Genomic DNA, 21,392 nt, shown 5'->3' with positions numbered 1-21,392 from the left:
CAGTGGCTGGCACAATTATCCAAAAACATGGATTCCTTGGCAAAACTTTACATTTTTTCTGAACATATATATATGTTCACAAACACACATATATATATACACTTCAATTCTTCCAATCTTTTTTGAGATGAACAAAAGCTGCCTGAGTGCTTTATCATTTTCATATATATTACTACTATAAGTGATTTTTACTGCAAACCTAGGAAGCAAGGTAGAGCAAAAGCTAAATGATTTCTACTGAAGTTTCAAAGACGTGTGACAAAAATTTATGTATTTTTATGCTTGCTTTAGTATTCTTTTCCTTTTCTTTTTTTTTTTAATGTTTGTTTTTGAGACAGAGAGCAGGGGAGAAGCAGTGACAGAGGGAGACACAGAATCTGAAGTAGGCTCCAGGCTCTGAGCTGTCAGCACAGGAGTTCAAGGCAGGGCTCGAACCCACAAACTGCGAGATCATGACCGGAGCTGAAGGTGGGATGCTCAACCAACTGAGCCACCCAGGTCTCCCTTTAGTGTTCTTTTTCATATCATCAATGTATTATGGCTGGTTCTCAAGGGTGGAAAGGAGGCACAGACAATAACAGTTACTAACCGTCACCAAAATTTGGAATTCTAGTGTTTATTTATAGACTAACACCTTATGAGGGAGACTGGTAGGCCTCTTCATCAGTCTTTACTTGTCAAGAGTTTTGGAATAGAAAAGGCTACCAGTGAACTTTACAAAACTATGTTTTCCAAAGGCAAATCTCATGGAATTCTAAAATGGCAAGAGTAACAGACTTAGGTCAAAGTCCCAGGTCTTAGCTTTCTTCTGGTCAGGATATACAGAAAAGGAGAGGTCTTAAAGAAAGAAAACCACTTTCTGCCATTTTTTTTTTTTTTTTAGACATTGGACTTTTTTTTGTTTTTGTTTTTCTAGGTTTCTACTGAATCATGATTTCCAAATACAACTATAAATACATATATAAATTCAGAGATGAAAAGCTGATCAATTTTTTGCATATATACATATAGCATGCACATATACAGACACAAACACATATAGATAGGATATGAATTCATGGTACAGACCACATTTAAAATCTTTTAAAATTTACTAGAACACATTTCAATAGCACTATTACACAATGTGAAACGAGATCTCAAGAAATGAAGGTTAAAATTTCAACTTACCAAACTGTAATTTCTTCATAACAGCCACATATTTTTCTTCAAGTGATTTCAATACTGATAGAGGTTTGGGTTTCATAGCCACCTTCTTTGAACATTCACCTAGTTTTTTTTCTGTTATTTAATATTTCAAGATAAATAACATAAGCATACATTTAAAAAGGTTAAAACAAAAAACAATTTCTATACTTCAAAGAATGAATTCTAAAAAATTACCAAACTCTTCACAATCATCTTCCTATTGTATCAGTTTAAGAATAAGAGATTTCTATTTCATAAACATAACTAACAAGGCTAAAACCTTTCCCAACTTTAAAGTTTATGTTCTTAAATTTTACAAAATTAGTTTTATCCAATCAGGCAAAACAGCATAAGTAAATCAATAAAGAATACACTGCTAAGACATGAAAATACTAATTTAAACCTAATTCTCCCATGCAGTCTAAATATACTCTTTCTTCTCCAAGACAATGGCATTTTTCAATTTCACAGCTACAAATAGGAAGAAGAGAAGTTCATATGCATGCTGTCAGCCTGCTCAATCTAGTCTGAGTGATGGTACATAGTAGACGTAAGTATTTAAAAATTAGAGACTATTCATGATTCGCTTGGAAACGTGACAACAAAATTTTTACGTAAATGAGCTTTCTCGAAAACCATTAACACAGAGGAAAGAGAGAGGTAGTTTTCAGAAGTAAATGAGACATCTCTGGATCAAAAGAAAAGCAGCAAAGGACAGTACTGTACCTTGATTTGCCTGCCGCAAACTGGTAGTGGCTGCATGCACGATCTCAGCAGTCTTCTGGATGTCCGGTACCAACAGTGTAAGTCCTTCTGGCTCTTGATCAGATGCATCTGGTTTTACTCCTGTTTTAACATTTTCCCTTTTAGATCTGAATTTTTTTTTAATATGGAAAGAAATGCAAGGAAAATTAAGATTTTAGGATTGAAAAATAAGTAACTCTGTTAAGTCACAAACAGTGGTTAAAAATCAAAATGATAGTGTGTATTTCATTTCAAATACATATGATATATGGCAGAAGTAGTTTAAATTAGATTCATTGTTGCTTTTGAAGCCATAGAATAATGCCTAGCATAATACATAAAGCTTTGGACAGGTTTTCCCTTCAAATGCAATCAGCCAATCAATCTAAAAAAAATATAAATACTGTAGAAACACCATATTGTAAAAAGACTCAGATACCCGATAAATCCTTGGATCCACACCTTTAAAAACATACTTAGAGTAATTATCAATACCTAGAAGTAGAGAAATCACTTCTTCTTTTATCTAAAAGTGACAGAGGTCTATCCTCTGTCTTCTAAGATTTGGGAATCAAAGAACCATATTACTTTTCCACTTTAATACTATTTGTATTTCCCTCAGAGTAAGTACATTAATCCCAAGGGGAAAAATTAAAAGACATATTCTTGGTAAAAATGCAGGTTTACTACTAGGTATCTTAATATAATGCGTTTTTATACATTAGAACTGTATTTAAACACTAAGTTTTAGGACATAATCATTTTAGAGGCATTCTCAATTCAAGATCTAAAATGTACCCAACCTTGTATCAAATTTTGTATCATAACAGGATGTACCATAACAATGTCTCAGTGTATGAGGCATCAAAATGTTTCTTTAAAATCTCTAGATGAATACAGTAGAATTTTATTGTAAGAGTCATTGAAAATAACAAGTGAATATCAATATCCTTTTTGTATTTCAACTCTCAGCACATATTATTCACATAATAATCACCACACTATTGCTTAGATACTAAAAATTCACACTTTTGTTAATTCACTAAATAGATAATCCAAACTGAAAACACATAGAAATAAAGGTGTTCAATATATTCATGCTATGACATTACTTATTTTTCTAGTTGTATACCTACCAACAAAAGGACTTGGCAACTATATTACATCAGCATTTCAAAAAGTGGGCATTGAGCCATAGATGAACTATATGAAAAGACTAGAAGGTAGAAGAGTCCTTAACAAAATAATACTGTTAGCTGTGTATAAATGAACTGTTCTTGATCACAAAGAGGAAAATCTGCTCAGAAGCAACTCAGGGCTTACACTCAAGGGAGATAACAAGAGGTGAGTGAGGCAGCACCATTCAGGTGGCTAGCAAGGGTAAACATATAGAGTGTTCTGCATGTGTTCTGAACTGATTCCTGAAGCGTGTGAAAAAACTAGTATCCACAGGTATTTTTAACTAGAAGGTACATAGTTGTCTCACCTGGCAAGATGGCTCAACTCTGTAAGAAGTCACAAAGAACACATGGCCGACTTGGTGGATGTTATACTTTTCATCATTTCCGTTAGCAACTTACGTGTATGTGTATATGAACATATATGTTTGCATGTTTATGTAAGGAGAGTATAGTGAATGAATGTTTTAAGACTGAAATATCAGGCATTTTAAGTGCTAGAATCAAGTAAGATATTGTTGTCTTTTATAGCTACAAAATAAAGTTAAGACTATTAACAGTATCTGATACTTTTCTTAATAAAGATATAATTCTGGACAAGCTCAAACAGATTCTCAACTTCTGCATTTACCAACAGCTATTCACAATCAGTGTCAAACAATGAGAATCAAGAAAAGTGGATAAGCTGTATGTTTGACTGTCCTTTCTGAATTTAGAAGGACTCTCCCCGCCAGATGTAAATGATTCTCCCTCCTCTAATACCAGGGCTTAAACAATTCTTAAGTAATATGGCCACTGACCATAATAGGAAAACAACAGTAAGTAGTTTGAAAAAACAGAAGAGCTATGGTTATAGCTATAATAAAATTAAGATGGTTTCCTAAAATCTGTCATCAAACAGTTGATCCACTGTATGCTCAATAAAGATTTCACTTAAGAAACACATCCTGCAAAGCAGAGAAGAAAGATATGAAGTGAAGTTTGTTTTTCCAGAATTAGCGTATTTTCTCCTTGAAGAAACAAGGATGTCTGGCATGCAGAATAAAGTGCATCAATACAGTTGAGAGCAAGTCACCCGTGGAAAAAGTACTCATTCTAAATTTCAAGCCCTATTCATGAATACCCATTTCCTAAATCCAGTTTTTAAAAGATGATTAGTAGGAGAAATTCCTATTATTAAAATAGTTCAAATAGTCAGGATGGTAAATTTTATAGTTTTTTTTTACCACAAAATTTTTAAAAAATTTTTAAAAAAAGGGGAAAAACACATAGAAGTTAAAATATTTTTATACTAAATGTGTGAAAGAAACAATTTTATGGATTTCCTATTGAAAGTAATGGTGAACTCATAAAGCAGTTATATTTTAGAGCTTTACACCAGGTTTCAATGAGAAATTTTTACATGAATAACCTTGACAAAAACATACAGGAGAAAAAGGGATAATGTCCAAAGGCGAGAGTACTTCAAATATATGAAGAACACACACTCCCTGCCTAATGATGACTACAACTACTCATTGTCTGATATTAAACTACAGCCAGTAGTCTCTTTTCTATCAAAGTTGCAGGTTACTGTCAACCCATATGTAGGCCCAGCTCATGAAAAAAGGCCATACCTTAGCTCACATCCTGAAGTCTGTGGGAAAAGCTATTTGAGTTCAAGGCACCTAGCTGGAAGTAGGTCTTTGAGACTGACAATGGATCCAACATGGTAAAAGCAATCAGCGACGGCCGCTACCATGGTATCCGCTGCTTTGTGCAGACGTTGAATCTGGTTGTGATCACTGCCCTGAAGAAATACGAGGAATCAACTGAAGTTTCTACTATTGCACAGAATTATCTGCAAACATTTTCCACTATGCCCTGAATTCCAACTAAATGGCTAACAAATTAAGCAAATTTTGGCTCTGTGACATATAATCTGAACTAGGATGTGAGCAAAATGGGTAAATCTTTCTTGTAAAAACAAAAGGAAAAAATCCCCACAACTCAACATTCAGTTACAGTGCCCTACCTCTGCTAACACTGTCACCCAAAATAAGTTGGATTTTTTAAGACTAAATGCAAAATATCAGAATTATGTTATTTTATGATCTATAAACCGAAAACAGCTTAATATAGCTATTTTCTTGGTTGAACATTAAGGAAGACCACCTCCATTCCCTGCACTCCTAATTCTAAAGTCAAAACTATCACACAGTTGAAATAAACATTTAAAAAGTACAGCCATGTTGAAGAAGTGATCTGGAGACAACATGCTGAAATGTCCAGATTCCAGAACTACTAAGGACTAGCATCTTAGAGAAAGATTCTAAAACTATAAGCAAATGAAACTTCTACATTTCTCTGTAAACCAATGCATCATATAATATTCCATAGTTCTAAAGTCCTTTGTCGGGGTAAAGTCTAAAATGACTTAAGATTAAAAGTAAGCAGAAAGATTTAGAAAAATATATTACTGTGGAGAACTATTTGCTTCTAATTAACTCCAGAAAACATGAAAATTCTTGAAATGCACCAGTAAATGGAACAAAGACCCCTGTAAGATGAACGCTTTTCATTATTAGTTTACAGCTTAATTTTTAACTCTGATTCCCTTTTGTTTTTATTTAAACTCTTTCCAAATGGAAGTGCCAGCTTAAGTTTTCAATAGCATTTAAAACTGAAAACATAATCTCCACTGTCTTGGGAAGCATAAATGAACAGTATTAAGAGAAGGAAATATTCAAAGCAGAGGGTATGATAAGCCTTTTAAAAATAAACCCTTGATTTCTAGCTTAGATAAAAATAATAATTTTTAGGTCAGAATAAACACCACAAGACAAAATGAAGGTACTGTGTGCTGTTGCAGAATGGGTTGCCACAAATAAGATGGCTTCACCAAGGGATAACCCAACGGAGGCAAATAAAAAACAGTAAAATAAACGGCATCGTTATCTCCGCCACCGAGTAAAATGTTGATGAACTATTAAACTTGGTCAATGTCATCAAAAAAAGAAACTTAAAAAATAAAAATGTATGTATGGTTGTAACAAATGCTTCTTGGTTATGAAACTAGGTCTCTTTCCTTCTGTAGGTATTAGAAAATAGAGGAAAAACAGGAGAAATTAGGAAATGTTTTTCCAACAGAAACAAGAGTAGGAGAGCCGGAACTGAAATTCTGTTAGCTAACTGAAGCCCTAGAGGAACTAGCTTAAGGCCGTTAAAATTAGAGAGTCTGATAGAAATTATGCCTTTGAAGAAAGACGTCAACTAATCTTATTGCTTAGTTAGATAAAAAGGAATTGGACATTTCTACAAGAAAATTAAGTTATTTTCCTTTATTTATTTTATGAAAATATTTTAATGTTTATTTCTTTTTGTGAGAGAGAGAGAGAGAGCGAGAGCGAGCGAGCAGGAGAAGGGCAAAGAGACAGAGACACAAAATCCAAAGCAGGCTCCAGGTTCTGAGCTGTCAGCACAGAGCCTCATGTGGGGCTCAAACTCACAGATCACAAGATCATGACCTGAGCCGAAGTCGGACGCCCAACTGACTGAGCCACCCAGGTGTCCTATTTATTTTAAAAAGTTTATTTATTTTATTTTGGGGGAGAGAGTGCAAGCAGGGGGAGAGATGGGGGGAGGGCAGAGAGAGAGAGAGAGAGAGAGAGAATCCTAAGCAGGTTTCCATGCTGTCAGTACAGAGCCTGATGTAAGGTTCATGTACCATGAGATCATGACCTGAGGTGCAATCAAGAGTCAGATGCTTAACCTACTAAGCCACCCAGGTGCCTCAGAATTCAGTTATTTTAAAAATATGATGACCTTTCTTACACCAGGAAGATGTTTCAAAATAGCTAAGGGAAATGGCAATAAAAGATGTTTGCTTTAATGCTGTTAAAGAGAAGTTCAATGTCCAGAACACCTCATACTCAACACAGACATTTGTGATGCATCCTTTTTTTTAAATTAATTTTTCTTATTTACAAATAGTTTATTGTCAAGTTGGTTCCCATATAACACCCAGTGCTCATCCCCACAAGTGCCCTTCTCGATGCCCATCTCCCCCTCCCCCCACACCCATGAGTCCTCAGTTTGTTCTCAGCATTCAAGAGTCTCTCATGGTTTGCCTCTCTCCCTCTCACCCACCATTTCCCCCCTTCTTCTCCCCCATGGTCCTCCGTTAAGTTCCTCCTAATCCTCCTATACGTGCAAACATATGATATTTGTCCTTCTCTGCCTGACTTATTTCGCTCAGCATAACACCCTCAAGGTCCATCCATGTTGCTACACATGGCCAGATTTCATTGTTTCTCATTGCCATGTAGTATTCCATGGTATAGATAAACCACATCTTCTTGATCCATTCATCTGTTGATGGACACTTAGGCTCTTTCCATGTTTTAGCTATTGTGGAGAGTGCTGCTATGAACATTGGGGTACATGTGCTCCTATGCATCAGCATTTCTGTATCCCTTGGGTAAATTCCTAGCAGTGCTATTGCTGGGTCATAGGGGAGTTCTATTGTTAGTTTCCTGAGGAACCTCCACACTGTTTTCCAGAGGGGCTGTACCAGTTTACATTCCCACCAACAGTGTAGGAGGGTGCCCGTTTCTCCACATCCTCGCCAGCATCTAGAGTTCTCTGATTTGCTCATTTTAGCCACTCTGACTGGCGTGAGGTGGTATCTCAGTGTGGTTTTGATTTGTATTTCCCTGATGAGGAGGGATGCTGAGCATCGTTTCATCTGTCTGTTGGCCATGTGATGCATCCTTATTAGCAATTCAGATTAACTGACCGACAAGTCCCTCTTTAAAATTTTTGGCGAAAACTGTCAAGTCTGCATAGAAGATGAAAGATAAAATAAACTGTCTTCACCCCTGCTTCAAGGAAGCTATGAAGTGTCACTACTACTATGAAATCAAACTACTATGGCTTACTCTGACTTCGTTTCCAGGTAACAGGTTGGAATAGCCAGCAGTAATTGAATTTCACTAGGACTGATATGTAAAAGCCGAAGGGGTTACATCTTCACAGTGTGACTGTTTTGTGGGCAAAAGAATGAATTTTCACACTAGACAACTATATTTCAAATGGAAATGATTATATATGTATGTGTGTGTATATAAAAGTATATATGTATGTGTATATGTATATGTGTGTGTATATATATATATGTACACACACAAACACACACATACATACACATAGATATATACAAAAACTTAAAGTATTATGTTACCCATGCCACAAATCCCTTCATTAACAAGTGAGGTTGCTTCCAAGTTCTTTCATTTTTTAAGTCTAAAATAAAATGTTGATCAATAGCTGATCATAAATGGGAGGGGGAGTGTTTCTGATTATTCTTCAAATATCAAGTATTGCTATATAAATTCTTTAATTATCCCTTGATAATATAGTAAAAGATAACAGAAATACAAGGTATACAAGGATAGCAATAAAATTCAGGAGACAGAAAATAATAGTGTGGGGGCGAGGGATGGGGAGAGGCTTCCTTTATCACCCAGATAAAACAATTTATAACCTATGCATTACCCTAATCTATGTGAGGAGATACCAAAACCAGCTTGAAAAGACAGTAGAAGAAAAACACACACATTAGCAACTAAGAAAATTTCAGAGGAATATATTACTTTTTTCAGAGAGAGCACAATCGGGACAGAGGGAGAAAGAGAATCTTAAACAGGGTCCATGCTTAGCATGGAGCCAAAGGCTGAGCTCGATCCCATGACGCTATGATCATGACTTTAGCCAAAATCAAGAGTTGGCATGCTCAATGGACTGAGCCACTCAGCTGTCCCTACTTTTAATTAATTCTTTTGAGCAAGAAAAATATCAAATAGGTAAAGCCAACTCACTCTTCACTTAAGTGCTAATTTTATAATGTTGCCCCTTGCTCATGTATTAGAGAGACCAAAATACAGTGAGGCTTAGTAATGCAGTAATCTCTACTTAGGCACAACTCAAATGTTATTCGTGTCAGTATAACATGCTGCATTTTAATAGCTTATCATGACTTGAAAATTCTTCAGGGTAATGAAAGAAGATCAATAAAAGGAAATTATCAGAAAAACTGTAGAATTTGTATTATTGTATATATATTTGTAATTCATAAAAGCAGAATTTGATTAGAAAAATTTTACCTTACTATCAACACTAAAAAAATGATATATATCCTAAATATCTAAAACCAGCTCAGAAAGAAGTCCACCTCTCCAATTTCTAATTATTCACTGATGCCCAAACTGAATTGTTCTTTGGAACTTAAGCTTAACTTAGTGGATAAACTTATTTGATTAGAACATAAGAGATCTGAGTTATCACAGCTGTGCAACTAAGCATCAGAGAACCTGGAACAAACCAAAATATTTATGGACCTTGTTTTCCTCATTTATAAAAAGAAATATCTGAACCACCTGAACTCTACAGAGTTCCCTCATCGCTCTAAAACCTATAGATATTATGGAACAGTTTACTTATTGAGATGTGCCCAGAAGGATTTGTTATAGACTAAATCTTGATATTAGCAAGACACTTTAGATTCAGCAATTTAGAACGCTTGAAGTATTATCTGAGATAAAGATAATGGAAAGTCTAAAGCTCATTTAATGTAATTTGATAAGGAATAATCATTTTATATTGTTATGTTATGCTACTGAGGTAGAAATATTAAGTCAATCTATAATTTTTTACGAGTTTGTTAATCATTTTTTAAAATATTTTTTTAAGCAGACTTCACACCTAGCACAGAGTGTAATGCACAAACCTGAGGTAAAGACCTGAGCTGCAATCAAGAGTCAGACACTTAACCAAATGAGCCACCCAAGCACCCCTTAAATTAAAAAATAATTTAAAAAATTTTTTTATTTTAAGTAGGCTTCATGTCTAATGTGGAGTATGCTTCAATGACTGAGCCAGTGAGGCACCCTGTTAATCACTTAAATAATAGAATAAGTTGTATTTTGGCATTTGATCAATGTGTTTCTCAAGAACCAGCTAATCCTCAAGTATAGCCATTATACAAGCATGAAGCCTAAATGATCAACGCACTATTTGGTAAGATAGAATAGCAGTGGTCTAACTGGAGTAAGGGTTAATTGACTTGTCTTTATTCATACAGTTTTTTTTTACTTAGAAATTTTTTTTAATGTTTATTTACTTTTGAGAGAAAGACAGAGCACAAGCAGGGGAGAAGCAGAGAGGGAGACACAGAATCTAAGGCAGGCTCCAGACTCTGAGCTGTCAGCACAGAGCCCGATGTGGGGCTCGAAATCGTGACCTAAGCCAAAGTTCAATGTCAACTGATTGAGCTACCCAGGTGCCCCTTAAATTTTTTGTTTTTAATAATGAATATCATAGGCATCAAGAAACTGGGAAGCAATATGCTAGCTCTATAATCTATTAGTAAGTTTTTAATGTTAAACTCTTAAGCAACAGTTTCATTCTCTGTCAAACAACAGTAATAAGTATTTTCTTGCCTACTGCATAGAGCAGGAAAAAGTAATAAATACACATCTAAGAACTTTTGAAACTGTATACACTACACAGAAGTTATATTACTTCCTTCTATTTTTATATGACTATGCTACCCTATATTATTAAAACTTAATCCACAATTTAAAGCGGTTTGGATAATTCTCAAGAAACAAAAAAGGAAATCAGTGACAGCACAGAGGCTGTAACACAAATACTATATACTAAGCAAATTTACTTCAAACTGGCAAAAAAGGAATGCAATCAATCTGACAGTTACGAAAATTCACTTTCTCAAGATTCTGATCTTTTATAATTGGTATAAAATTAAGTGGTAGTGACTCTGGACTTATACATCAATGAATATCTAATCACAGGCTGTCTGGCACGTGAGTAACACTGCTTACACCTTATGTACATCTTTTGGCCTCTACTGTTGATACACTCTGTCATTCTCCATGCACTTCCTCTCCATCTCTCTCTCTCTCTCTCTCTCTCTCATTTGTTCCCTAGGGAACTATTTCTTCCCACCGCCTGTAGGCCTAAAACTTATTAAGCACAAAAATTACTAAGCTGAAGAAAAAACCCAGAAATTAAGACGTTGTGTAGAAAACAATTGAGAAGCCAGTAAACTGTTTTTGCATTAGGCCAAAAAGAAAAAGGTTAATACTGGTAGACAAAGAGCATCTGAGAAACGGAATGTTTATGGTAATGAAAAATTTTAACCACCACCAAGGGAGTTAATTCCACTTAGAGTATAAGTCTCATGCAGATAAATATTCAACTTTTTGTTCTTCACAGGTGCCTAGTATATAGCAGGAGACAAGCAAAGGAAATGGAGCCCTTTATCACTTTGGAAATCCTTTGTTCTTTCTTTCTTTTTAAAACATTTTTTAAATGTTTTTTTATTTTTGAGAGCTAGAGAGACAGAGAATGAGCCGGGGAGGGGTAGAGAGGGAGACACAGAATCCAAAGCAGGCTCCAAGCTCTAAGCTGTCAGCACAGAGCTGGATGCGGGGCTTGAACTCATGAGCCGTGAGATCATGACCTGAGCCGAAGTCGGACGTGCAACTGACTGAGCCACCCAGGTGCCCCTTCTTTGTTCTTTCTATCGAAGAGATGAATAAAGTGGCTTTTGAACAATGTCTCTGAAATAAAGTAATAGACTATATTATTGAGGCCAGGATAAATAGCACCAATATTTATAGTTTAACCATTTCCCCATTTTCACTGAAATTATTATAAAAAGTTTCAAATGAACAAGAAAAAAACTACAAAATTTCCTAATGCTCCAATATTGTTTGGGTTTTAAGTAACAGATAATGGAAGAAAATTATGTAAGTAGAAAACTACATTACACACCCTTACAGGCACAGGTAAAGTGTGCTTTCAAACTGCTACATAACTAACATACAAAATATGCCATCTGTAGTTTATTTTTTCCTAAAGCTTATTTATTTTGAAAGAGAGAGAGTGCGTGCAGAAGTGCAATTAGGGGAAGAGGGAAGGGCAGGGGGAGAGAGGGAGAGAGAGACTCCCAAGCAGGCTGTCAGCACAGGGCCCTCAAGGGGCTCCATCTCAAAAAATCTCAAGAACCTGTGAGGTCATCATTTGAGCTAAAATCAAGAGTTGGCTAACCTCAATGAGCCACCCAGGTGCCTCTATATCATCCATATTTTTAAAAATCAATTCCTGAAAAAATCCTGCTGACTAATTACCTTTCATCTTGTCCATTTCAGACAAAAATAGGAAAATAGTGAATGTAAAATTCTCTATTTTGAAGCAATACACTTTTGCCTATTCTTTTGTGCTTCCAAAAGGAACATAATCCTTGATTTCTCTTAATCTAAATGCTTACTAATAATCCGTCAACAGTAATATTGATCAGTTTGTCTATGTTAGCCATTAGACTCAAATTAACTCTACACAGTTAATATAAACTGTAAATCTTGAAAGGCAGTAAATAATAAAAATATAGAATCATGGATAAAAGAATATTAAAATATTATGATCTTTAGAAAGTTCTTAATGCAATTTGTACAGTGAATATTTAACAACTGCCTAAGGAATGGTCAACTTCAAGCCAGGAAAGAGGAATACAGTAAGCTAGAAGTACATTCATTCCCTGAGTAGTGCTGTGGTTTACACTGAATATCAATCCCACAGTCATCACACTATCCTGGCCTACAAGAGACCATTGTTTTATTCAGGTATAATTATAATTGAAGGAAATTTCAAACATGCCTCAGAGTCTATTACTTCAAAAATTAAAAACTCAGAAGGTACTTTTCAGAGACATATATATGTGCACACTGATATATACATGCATATATAATTATATCTCATATATAATAAAACAGCTCAGTAATTACAGGACTAGGCATAAAAGGCATCGTCATGGTGTTATGCACTGTGCCAACAACTCATGTTCCTTGTCTAAGCAGTCACGCTTGCTCAAGCCTTGGGTACAAAGAGAGTGGGGAAATGCAAATCCAATCAGGTCTCTGAAATCCCTTCAGTGGCTCATCACCACACTTCAGAGCAAGTAACTGTAAAGACAGCCCTCTCCACCTTCTAGCTCCTGCTCTCACCTCTAGCCTCCCATATACCGTACAGAGTCATACCAAACTCCCTTAGGTTTCCTTGAATATGTGACACTTTCTTTCACTGCTAACACTATTCCTACTTTGGTACAGCAGCCCACTACACACTTAATTTAGCTAATTCCTACTTACTCCTAAATATAGTCACAATTTCTAACGCGCAAATTAGGTAACAGCCAGGTAAATGATCTGCCGTTTCAGTCTCTTAATAGTATCTTTCTGTTTCCTCTTAGAGAAGGTTCAAAGTTTAGGTGGGGGAGAGTTGGCTCACCTATATAATCTCCTTCACTTTTTAAATTTTGAGATCTAAATCTGTTGGGACAGAATAATCTCAATCTCCCAGCAGAAGAGTAAACTTCCTTTCAGTACTGGGGCAAAACATTCTCATTTCTCTCATCCACAAAAGGGAGAAAAAAATTGTAAATATATACAGAAGAAATAATTTTAATGAGAATCATTATATGTAATCACAATCATCATCTAGGGACCTACAGAGTACACACCAAATCTCTTTTCTTTGTTTAAGATAAACAAATGGTTATATATAAATGATATACATTTCATTCAAAGGGGAAAATATTGTATGCCCTTTGTGTATGCTTAGTTTTAAAAAAGTAACAACTGAGAAGTTAACAAGGGAATAAAACGAGGAAATAAAGTACATAAGCATTAATTAATAAATAAATACTTTCTACTTTAAAAAAAAACTATAGTAAAAAGATGTACTTTATTCACTCTTACATTTTTTACTGAGAGCAGAGACAAAAAGAACGTAAAAATTTTCTGAGCTGAGGTGCACCTACACATTATTTTTAAAGCCACACCTCCAAACCCTGATAATGCAACAAAACATATCCTAAAAGTGATCAATGAACAGAACATATTTGTCTTGACCATTGTTTCTCAAGAGTATCCTGGGTTTAAAAAAAAAAATACAGCTGGGATGGGGTAGAGAGGTGGGGGAACGGGAAGTTTTGTACTTTCAAACAGTGTTAAAATTGAACTCGGCCAATCTCTGTAGGTATAAACTCTTGACTTTATTAGAGTTCTATTATAATGAAAATATTAAAAGAAATACATCTTAAGTCTTGACAAGCTGGAAGAGAATAGATTTTACCCCCTCTCTGTGTGAAGTGGAAAATGAATTCTCAACATACCAAACCTCGAAAGGCAAACAGCGATGTTATAACATGCATGTCTTTGCTGGTTTCTTTGCTAACAGTGGCTGTAAAATGTAACACATATCATGAACAATCTTGACTAAGAAGAATACTCAAATCCTAATGTAAAACTCACTAGCATTGTTTCAACATCACTAAAGCAGAGCTATTAAAAGTAGTTACTGAAGAGTCACCGTAAAGCTAAAACATAAATAAAATGAGCTCTGAACAGTCATTACGATCTTTACGTGTATGTTTTATGATAGAGAATGTAGAGTCTTAAGTGACATTTTTTTCTTACTTAAGTAAGAAGGAAAGAATTCAAAGAATAATTTTTTTCCAGTAGGAAAAGTAGAAAACAAAAGCTCCAGTTAAACAACACTTGTTATTATCTGTCTGAAATTAAATTTTATAGTGAATCATGAATACAGTTTATACAGAAGTCAAGCTTACTTTAAAAAAATTATACTGCATATGTTATGTAAACAGGAAATATATTAACTTAGGAAAAGCAACAAGAAAGCTACTCTAGGAATACAAATTCCATTCATTGCGTCTTCTGTAATTAATTTAGAACTCAATATACTGTAATTTCATTTTTGCAGAATCCAACAGAAATTATAGCTTAAGAAAATACATAATATAGAGTTGTTCATATCTTAATGGTCTTATTTTAACATTTATACCATCATAAATTTGTGATACTATTTTTAATGAATGATAATTATAACTACATTCCCAATTTTTATGCAATTTTTTCATCTAAGAAATAAAATACTCATGGGAAAAAACTCAAGGTTTCATAAAACTTTTCAATACAACTCAAAACACAGAAATATGACGTAAAGAAACAAAGGGCAAGATCACCCTAAAAATATTCAAAACTCTGTGTATTTATATTAGTTGCCCTGTCAGAACTATATGTTTATTGTACAATAAGGAACACAGATGGCCAGGGTAGAGATGGGATATTCCATTAGAAGTTTCTCAATGAGACATTAGCTCAACTAGAAAATTAGACCTTTAGTTCAATTATGACACGACACTCTGCTTAGGTAATTATTCCAGCTGCCTAGATTACCAGTTAGATTTCTGACATGATGAAGGATGGGACCAAACATAATGTTCTCTTCTCTACAACAGAAACAATCTCACTATCAAAGAAACTATACCTTTACATTGTCCTTCCCTGTGAAAGAGCAGTGTGAACCTATAGCTATTTTGTTTCCACAAACTGGCTCTTTTTTAATCTTTTGTCCAAATTACGATTCTTATTGCCTGGTAGTGAACCACCAGCTTTAAAAGTGATAGTGACAGTACAAAAAATCAACAGTCAGGATTATCTCAGCAGCTGATTCCTCCCTGAAAAAAATTATTCTTCCAGTGACCAATTCTCTGCCATTATTTGACATATATTGTTTCTCAAATTTTAGTATAAAAAAATAAGTGAGAATAGGTAGAACAAATTTATTGTAAAGACGGTAAAGATCATTAAATGACTCAAAACCCGCTGACAAAAGAATAAACTACCACTGGCAGTAGAAATGCCTTAAAAATCAGAATCAGGCCATCTTTACATAAAATGGACAACCACTGAACAGATTCTGCTAAGAGAAAGAAAAAGGTTTGCTAGGTTACTTAAAAAGAGCTTTTGTTAACAGAACCCATCATCTGAATCTAATGAAGTATAAAGTTAAGCCAAACATTCATTAAATAATTAAATTTACCAAAAAGAGAAATACTAACTTTATTATAACTTCAACAAGTAAATATTGAATATTCTCTCTTCTAAAAAATATTGTAACATGAATTATAGCATGTATCACAATGAAATAGGAGTAATCTATAAATCCAACAATTCTATTTCTATGAATCCACTGTGTGGAGATTTCTACAAGCCTCAAAAGATGTATTCTGAGTTTATAAAATAAAAATAACCCAAATGTTGAGTAACAGATGGTTAAGTAAAACACAGCAACTATATACAATGCATAACTGGAAGCATTAAGAACAATGTCAGCCAAAATGTATTTACTAACACTGAAAGGTGTCTGTGTCCTCAATATGGACTAAAACTAGGATCCATCTATGTAATCAGTACAATATGACAGAATTTAAGAAAAACTCTATACCTAAAGCCCTAAGATTGCATAAAGAGATGTCTGATAAGCCAGTGTAAATAAATGTTTCTGAGTGTAGGATTTGGTGGATACTTTCTCTTTGTAGTTTTATACCTTGCTTGTATGCATGTGTGTTCAGTCAGCACAAGTCATTTAAAAAAACCCACAAAGTTATTTTTAAAAGATTGTTAGGGGCACAATCAAGGGAAATGAAACAAGTATACTACCTTAAACGGTTGGTGTAGGTATCAACACAGGTCTTCATTTTGGCTAGTAAGGTACCAACAGAAGTTTGACACTCTGCCTGTTCTTCTTCCTCTTCACCATTCTCTGTAGAAAGAGGCAGCAGTAGGGGCACCATGGACGTACAAGAAGCAATGGCCCGGAGCAATTCTAGCAGAGCTCGATAGAGCGGCACATGTCTTGCCATGTCAAGAACTGTACAAAGGAAAGGGAAAAGCATAAAATAAGAACATGTGCAATATAAAAGTCCACAGCCATGAAGCTTCTACTCAAATCTCAAGATTGCTTGGTTACTTGTTAATGAATTAATGCCAATGTTTAGGAAGCACCATGTGCAGAGTGTAATAGACATTTCTAGGGAACAAAAAATGAGTAAGGCAAACAGAAGGGGAGAGAGGAAGAAACGAAATTAAATATCTAGGTATTTTACACATAAAAATGACTAAACAGCCCGGATAATACCTTCTGGCAATAAGTACATTAGTAATGAAGTGGAAATCTATTTATAAAATTAAATTGAAGGGTGTCTGGGTGGCTCAGTCAGTTAACCACCCTCCTCTTGATTTCAGCTCAGGTCATGATCTCGCGGTTCCTGAATTTGAGCCCCGCCTCTGGCTCTGTGTTGACACTGCAGAGACTGCTTGGGATTCTCTCTCCCCCTCCTTCCCAAGCACACGCAGCTCTCAAAATAAACAAACATTAAAAAAAACTGAAAAAATAAAGACACCATTAACTTAGGTAAAATAAAAAGATATGATCACAGTGTATCAAAAGTATAATTCAACAAATCAACTTGTTAGGAAGGAAGTTAACTATGTAACTTTTAATCACTAGCTCAAATGTCTTTTCTTTCTCTTTCTTTCTTTCTTTCCTTCTTTCTCTCTCTCTCTCTTTCTTTTTTGAAAGAGGGAGACAGAGAGAGAGGAAGCATGTATGCGGTGCTTGAGGCGCAGGGGTGGGAAGGGAGTAGAGGGAGAGGGGACTCTTCTTAAGCAGGTTCCATGCCTGAGGTGGAGCCTGATGCTTAACCAACCTAATCACCCAAGCATCCATCCAGTGTTTTCTTTTTTTTTTTTAATTTTTAATGTTTATTTATTTTTGAGAGAGACAGAGCATGAGTGGGGGAGGGGTAGAGAGAGAGAGGGAGTCACAGAATCCCAAACAGGCTCCAGGTTCCGAGCTGTCAGCACAGAGCCCAACATGGGGCTCGAACTCACAGACTGTGAGATCATGACCCGAGCCAAAGTCAGACGCTCAACCGACTGAGCCATCCAGGTGCCCCCACCTAGTGTTTTATTAAAAGGACATGTATCTAAGAATAAATGCCCCTCTGTAAGAATATATACAACGTCTACAGCTTTTATAAATTGTTTTGTTAGGTTTTATAGTTTTCTTCCAACTGGAATTTACTTTTGTGATCATGTGAGATAGACTTTAACTAACGGGCACCTGCGTGGTTCAGTTGGTTAAGCAGCTGACTCTTGTTTTCACTCAGGTCATGATATCACAGTTTGTGAGACTGAGCCCTGCATACAGGGCTCTGCACTGACAGGGCAGACCCTAACAATTTTTTAAGTGTATTTTTTTATTTTGAGAGACACAGAGACAGAGAGCGGGCACCTATAGTGAGAGAGCATCTCCAGAAAGACTCCACCCAGCCTAAAGTCTAACTTGGGCTCAATCCCACAACAGAGAGACAATGACCTGAGCTGGTATCAAGAGTTGGATACTTAACCAACCACCCAGACACCCCTCTTTTTGTTTTTTTTTAAAGTAAGTTCTCCTCGCACTGTGATGGGACCCTGAGATCAAGAGTAGCGCGCTCTACCAACTAAACCAGCCAGGTACTCCTAAAAACTTTTTCTCATACCAGTTTTTGAATAAAGTTATCCCATAAATATTCACTAAAAACGTGCTGCTGAGAATATACCAGTGAAGAAAATAAACAAAATTCTTCTTGCTCTCATGCAGCTTACATTCCACATAGAGGACATAGGAGTAAAATTTTTTTCAGATGCTAACAGGGACTCTTACTGCTACAGAAAAGACTGAAACAGGGAAGGAGAACTGGGAGAGTACCCACTGGAGGCAGAAACTGCTTCACTGCCCACAGACCTATACTGAGATTAGAGTAAGGGGGATGAGGCCTAGGAATCCTGAACTCTATGTGGCAACTGATTAAAACAATACAATTAGTTGTGATAGTCTGATGACAAAGAGGAAGGCTCTTCAGAGTGATGGAGGACAGGTCATCGGTGCACACCTTCCAACGGTGATGCAGATGACAGGGGCAGGAAAGTAGGACTGCTCATTCTTACTTTGAAATTTTACTCTTCATCTTAATCATATATAAAATTTCCACACATCCTTGGTTAGGTTTAAAGCCTCTTTTCCAACCCATGACCTAGTGTTATGACTTACTACAATTTTATAATATAACATAGTACACTCTAGTATTCAAGGAAATCTGAGTTAAAACCCAAAGTTACGAATCGACAGGCATAAAATACAACATTAATTCCTGTGAGGATATGAGAAAGCCAGATTTCCAGAAATGGACAGATATGCAACCTGATAACTAATCTAGCATTATTTAATGCCCATATCCTGTGACTTAGCAATACCACCTGTTAGTATACACCTATAAAACAAGGGTGATTAATATAATACTGTTTTTAATACTGAAAATAGGAGCACCCTAAGAGCAATAAAGGACTAAATACACAATAATATCTAAATGACTGTATCCTATGTCGCATTTAAAAAGAATATAGATCTCCTATACCTATACTTTAGTGAAATAAGTTGTAAAATAATAAAGATCACATTTATGTAAAGAGAAACTCAAATATATTTGTTTTTTTTATAGCTAGCGAACTACATAGTAATAGAGGAAAAAGATGAATTTCTAAACATAAATGTTACACATACATGACTAACATCTCACAGTGATTATCCCGACAAATCATAAAACATTCCTGATAAGGCTACAGTCTATTTTGACCATTTCTCTCCTTCTCCACTCCTTCACCAGGCATATCACTTTGGTATACATATACCTAATCCTTTTTCTAAAGGTATTTCTGTGTGTGTATAACTTTTAGGAATTACATTCCTCATTGTATATATGAGAAGCTAAGATTTAAGAAGATGTACAAGCAGCTAAATAGAAGATAGCAAGAACAACAATGACACTGAGGCACATCTAACTCTAGGGTTTGTTAACTATACTGTGATGCCTCCTGAGTTGTTCAATATGATAATCACTGGCCACGCATGGCTATTTAACTTTAATTAAAATGGAAAAAACTAAAAATTCTGTTCCTTAATTTTACTAGCCACATTTCAAGTGATCAACAGTCACCTGAGTTCATACTGGAAAACATAGATATAGAATATTTCCATCACAGTGAAAAATTCTCCTGGGTAATTCCATCTTCAAAAGCCGAATTCCCAGGGCGCCTGGGTGGCTCAGTCTGGTTAAGCGTCTGACTTCAGCTCAGGTCATGATCTCACGGTTCGTGGGTTCGAGCCATGTGTCGGGCTCTGTGCTGACAGCCAGCTCGGAGCCTGGAGCCTGTTTTGGATTCTATGTCTCCCTCTCTCTCTGACCCTCCCCTGCTCATGCTCCCTCTCTATCTCTCTCATAAATAAATAAAACATTAAAAAAATTTTTTAAGTCCTAAATTAAAAAAAAAAAAAAACTGAATTCCCTTACTTTCATACACAAGCCATGAAAAACATGTGAGTATGGTCTCTACCCAAAGAGATGGGTCTTTCTCTGGGAGTTGCAGATATCGTATAGAGAAAAAGAAACAATCTCTAGACTACATTCAAAACAGCACAGATACTTTGTTTCAGGTTTATTTAAAAGCCAGTGATATATACATGTACTAGATATACAGTTAGATATAGAATATCAATAATATTAATCAAACCGTAATGGTACTTTCATGTAGAAAGAAGAACTAGTGTTGGGGGGCAATATTAGGGTGAATTACTTTTCATCATCTACCAGTTTGAACTACTTTATAATGGTTTATCAGGGTATTTGTTATGCAGTAAATATTTCCTTGACAAAAGGAGATAATTTGGTAATTACTAGGTCATAACAACTTGATAACATATAGATGATTTAAAGAACTTAAGACATAAAAACACTCCAGCTATGACCTTGTCACAGAATAAGCAACAGACAATACATCATGTATTTTTTCTAGTTTAAAAATGAATTGATCTCTATATAAAAGAAAAAATACTTATTATTTTAGACAGTGCGTTCATTATGGGATAGAATTTTGTTTTCCAATATTATTAAGTAATGTATACTTATAGACTTTGCTCAGAATTTGGAGTTTTTCCTTATAGTCTTTTGAATAGAATTCTATGAATGTAATTTGTGCTCCACATTAAATTACTTCCAGATAATCCATCCCCCACTGCTATACCACATTCTATTGCTGGAAAAATTAAACCTAATAGAACAAAGTATGGCTTTTTATAAGTAATTAATAACATATAATCTCACATTACAGAAGCAGTAAAATAAATTATATATACTAAATCACATCATATTGAAGTGACTCAAAACATTAAAGTGACAGGAAATTATTATATATACACAGAACTGTCTTAGAGGTTTTATAACAAGACTCTTGGCAAGGATAATCAACAGGAAGAAAA

General features: G+C 35.2%; 1 protein-coding gene across 5 annotated transcripts in view; it reads right to left on the bottom strand.

Moving 5' to 3' along the window:
• BIRC6 (baculoviral IAP repeat containing 6) overlaps nucleotides 1–21,392 on the bottom strand; it is a 222,709-nt gene that overhangs the window by 25,265 nt on the left and 176,052 nt on the right. For 4 of the 5 annotated variants that reach the window (XM_077772791.1, XM_077772792.1, XM_077772794.1 and 1 more), the window contains exons 66-68: nucleotides 16,694–16,904; nucleotides 1,915–2,060; nucleotides 1,171–1,281 (exon numbers count right to left, since the gene is read on the bottom strand). In XM_077772791.1, the coding sequence (XP_077628917.1) occupies nucleotides 1,171–1,281; nucleotides 1,915–2,060; nucleotides 16,694–16,904 (468 nt within the window). Of the gene's footprint in view, nucleotides 1–1,170; nucleotides 1,282–1,914; nucleotides 2,061–4,726; nucleotides 4,900–16,693; nucleotides 16,905–21,392 lie in introns of those variants that run through there. The other variant, XR_013337241.1, reaches the window with a different exon arrangement.

Source organism: Crocuta crocuta, unplaced genomic scaffold (assembly GCF_008692635.1).
Source record: "Crocuta crocuta isolate KB4526 unplaced genomic scaffold, BGI_CrCroc_1.0 scaffold363, whole genome shotgun sequence".
Lineage (NCBI taxonomy): Eukaryota > Metazoa > Chordata > Mammalia > Carnivora > Hyaenidae > Crocuta > Crocuta crocuta.
This window is presented reverse-complemented; position numbering and strand designations above follow the sequence as displayed.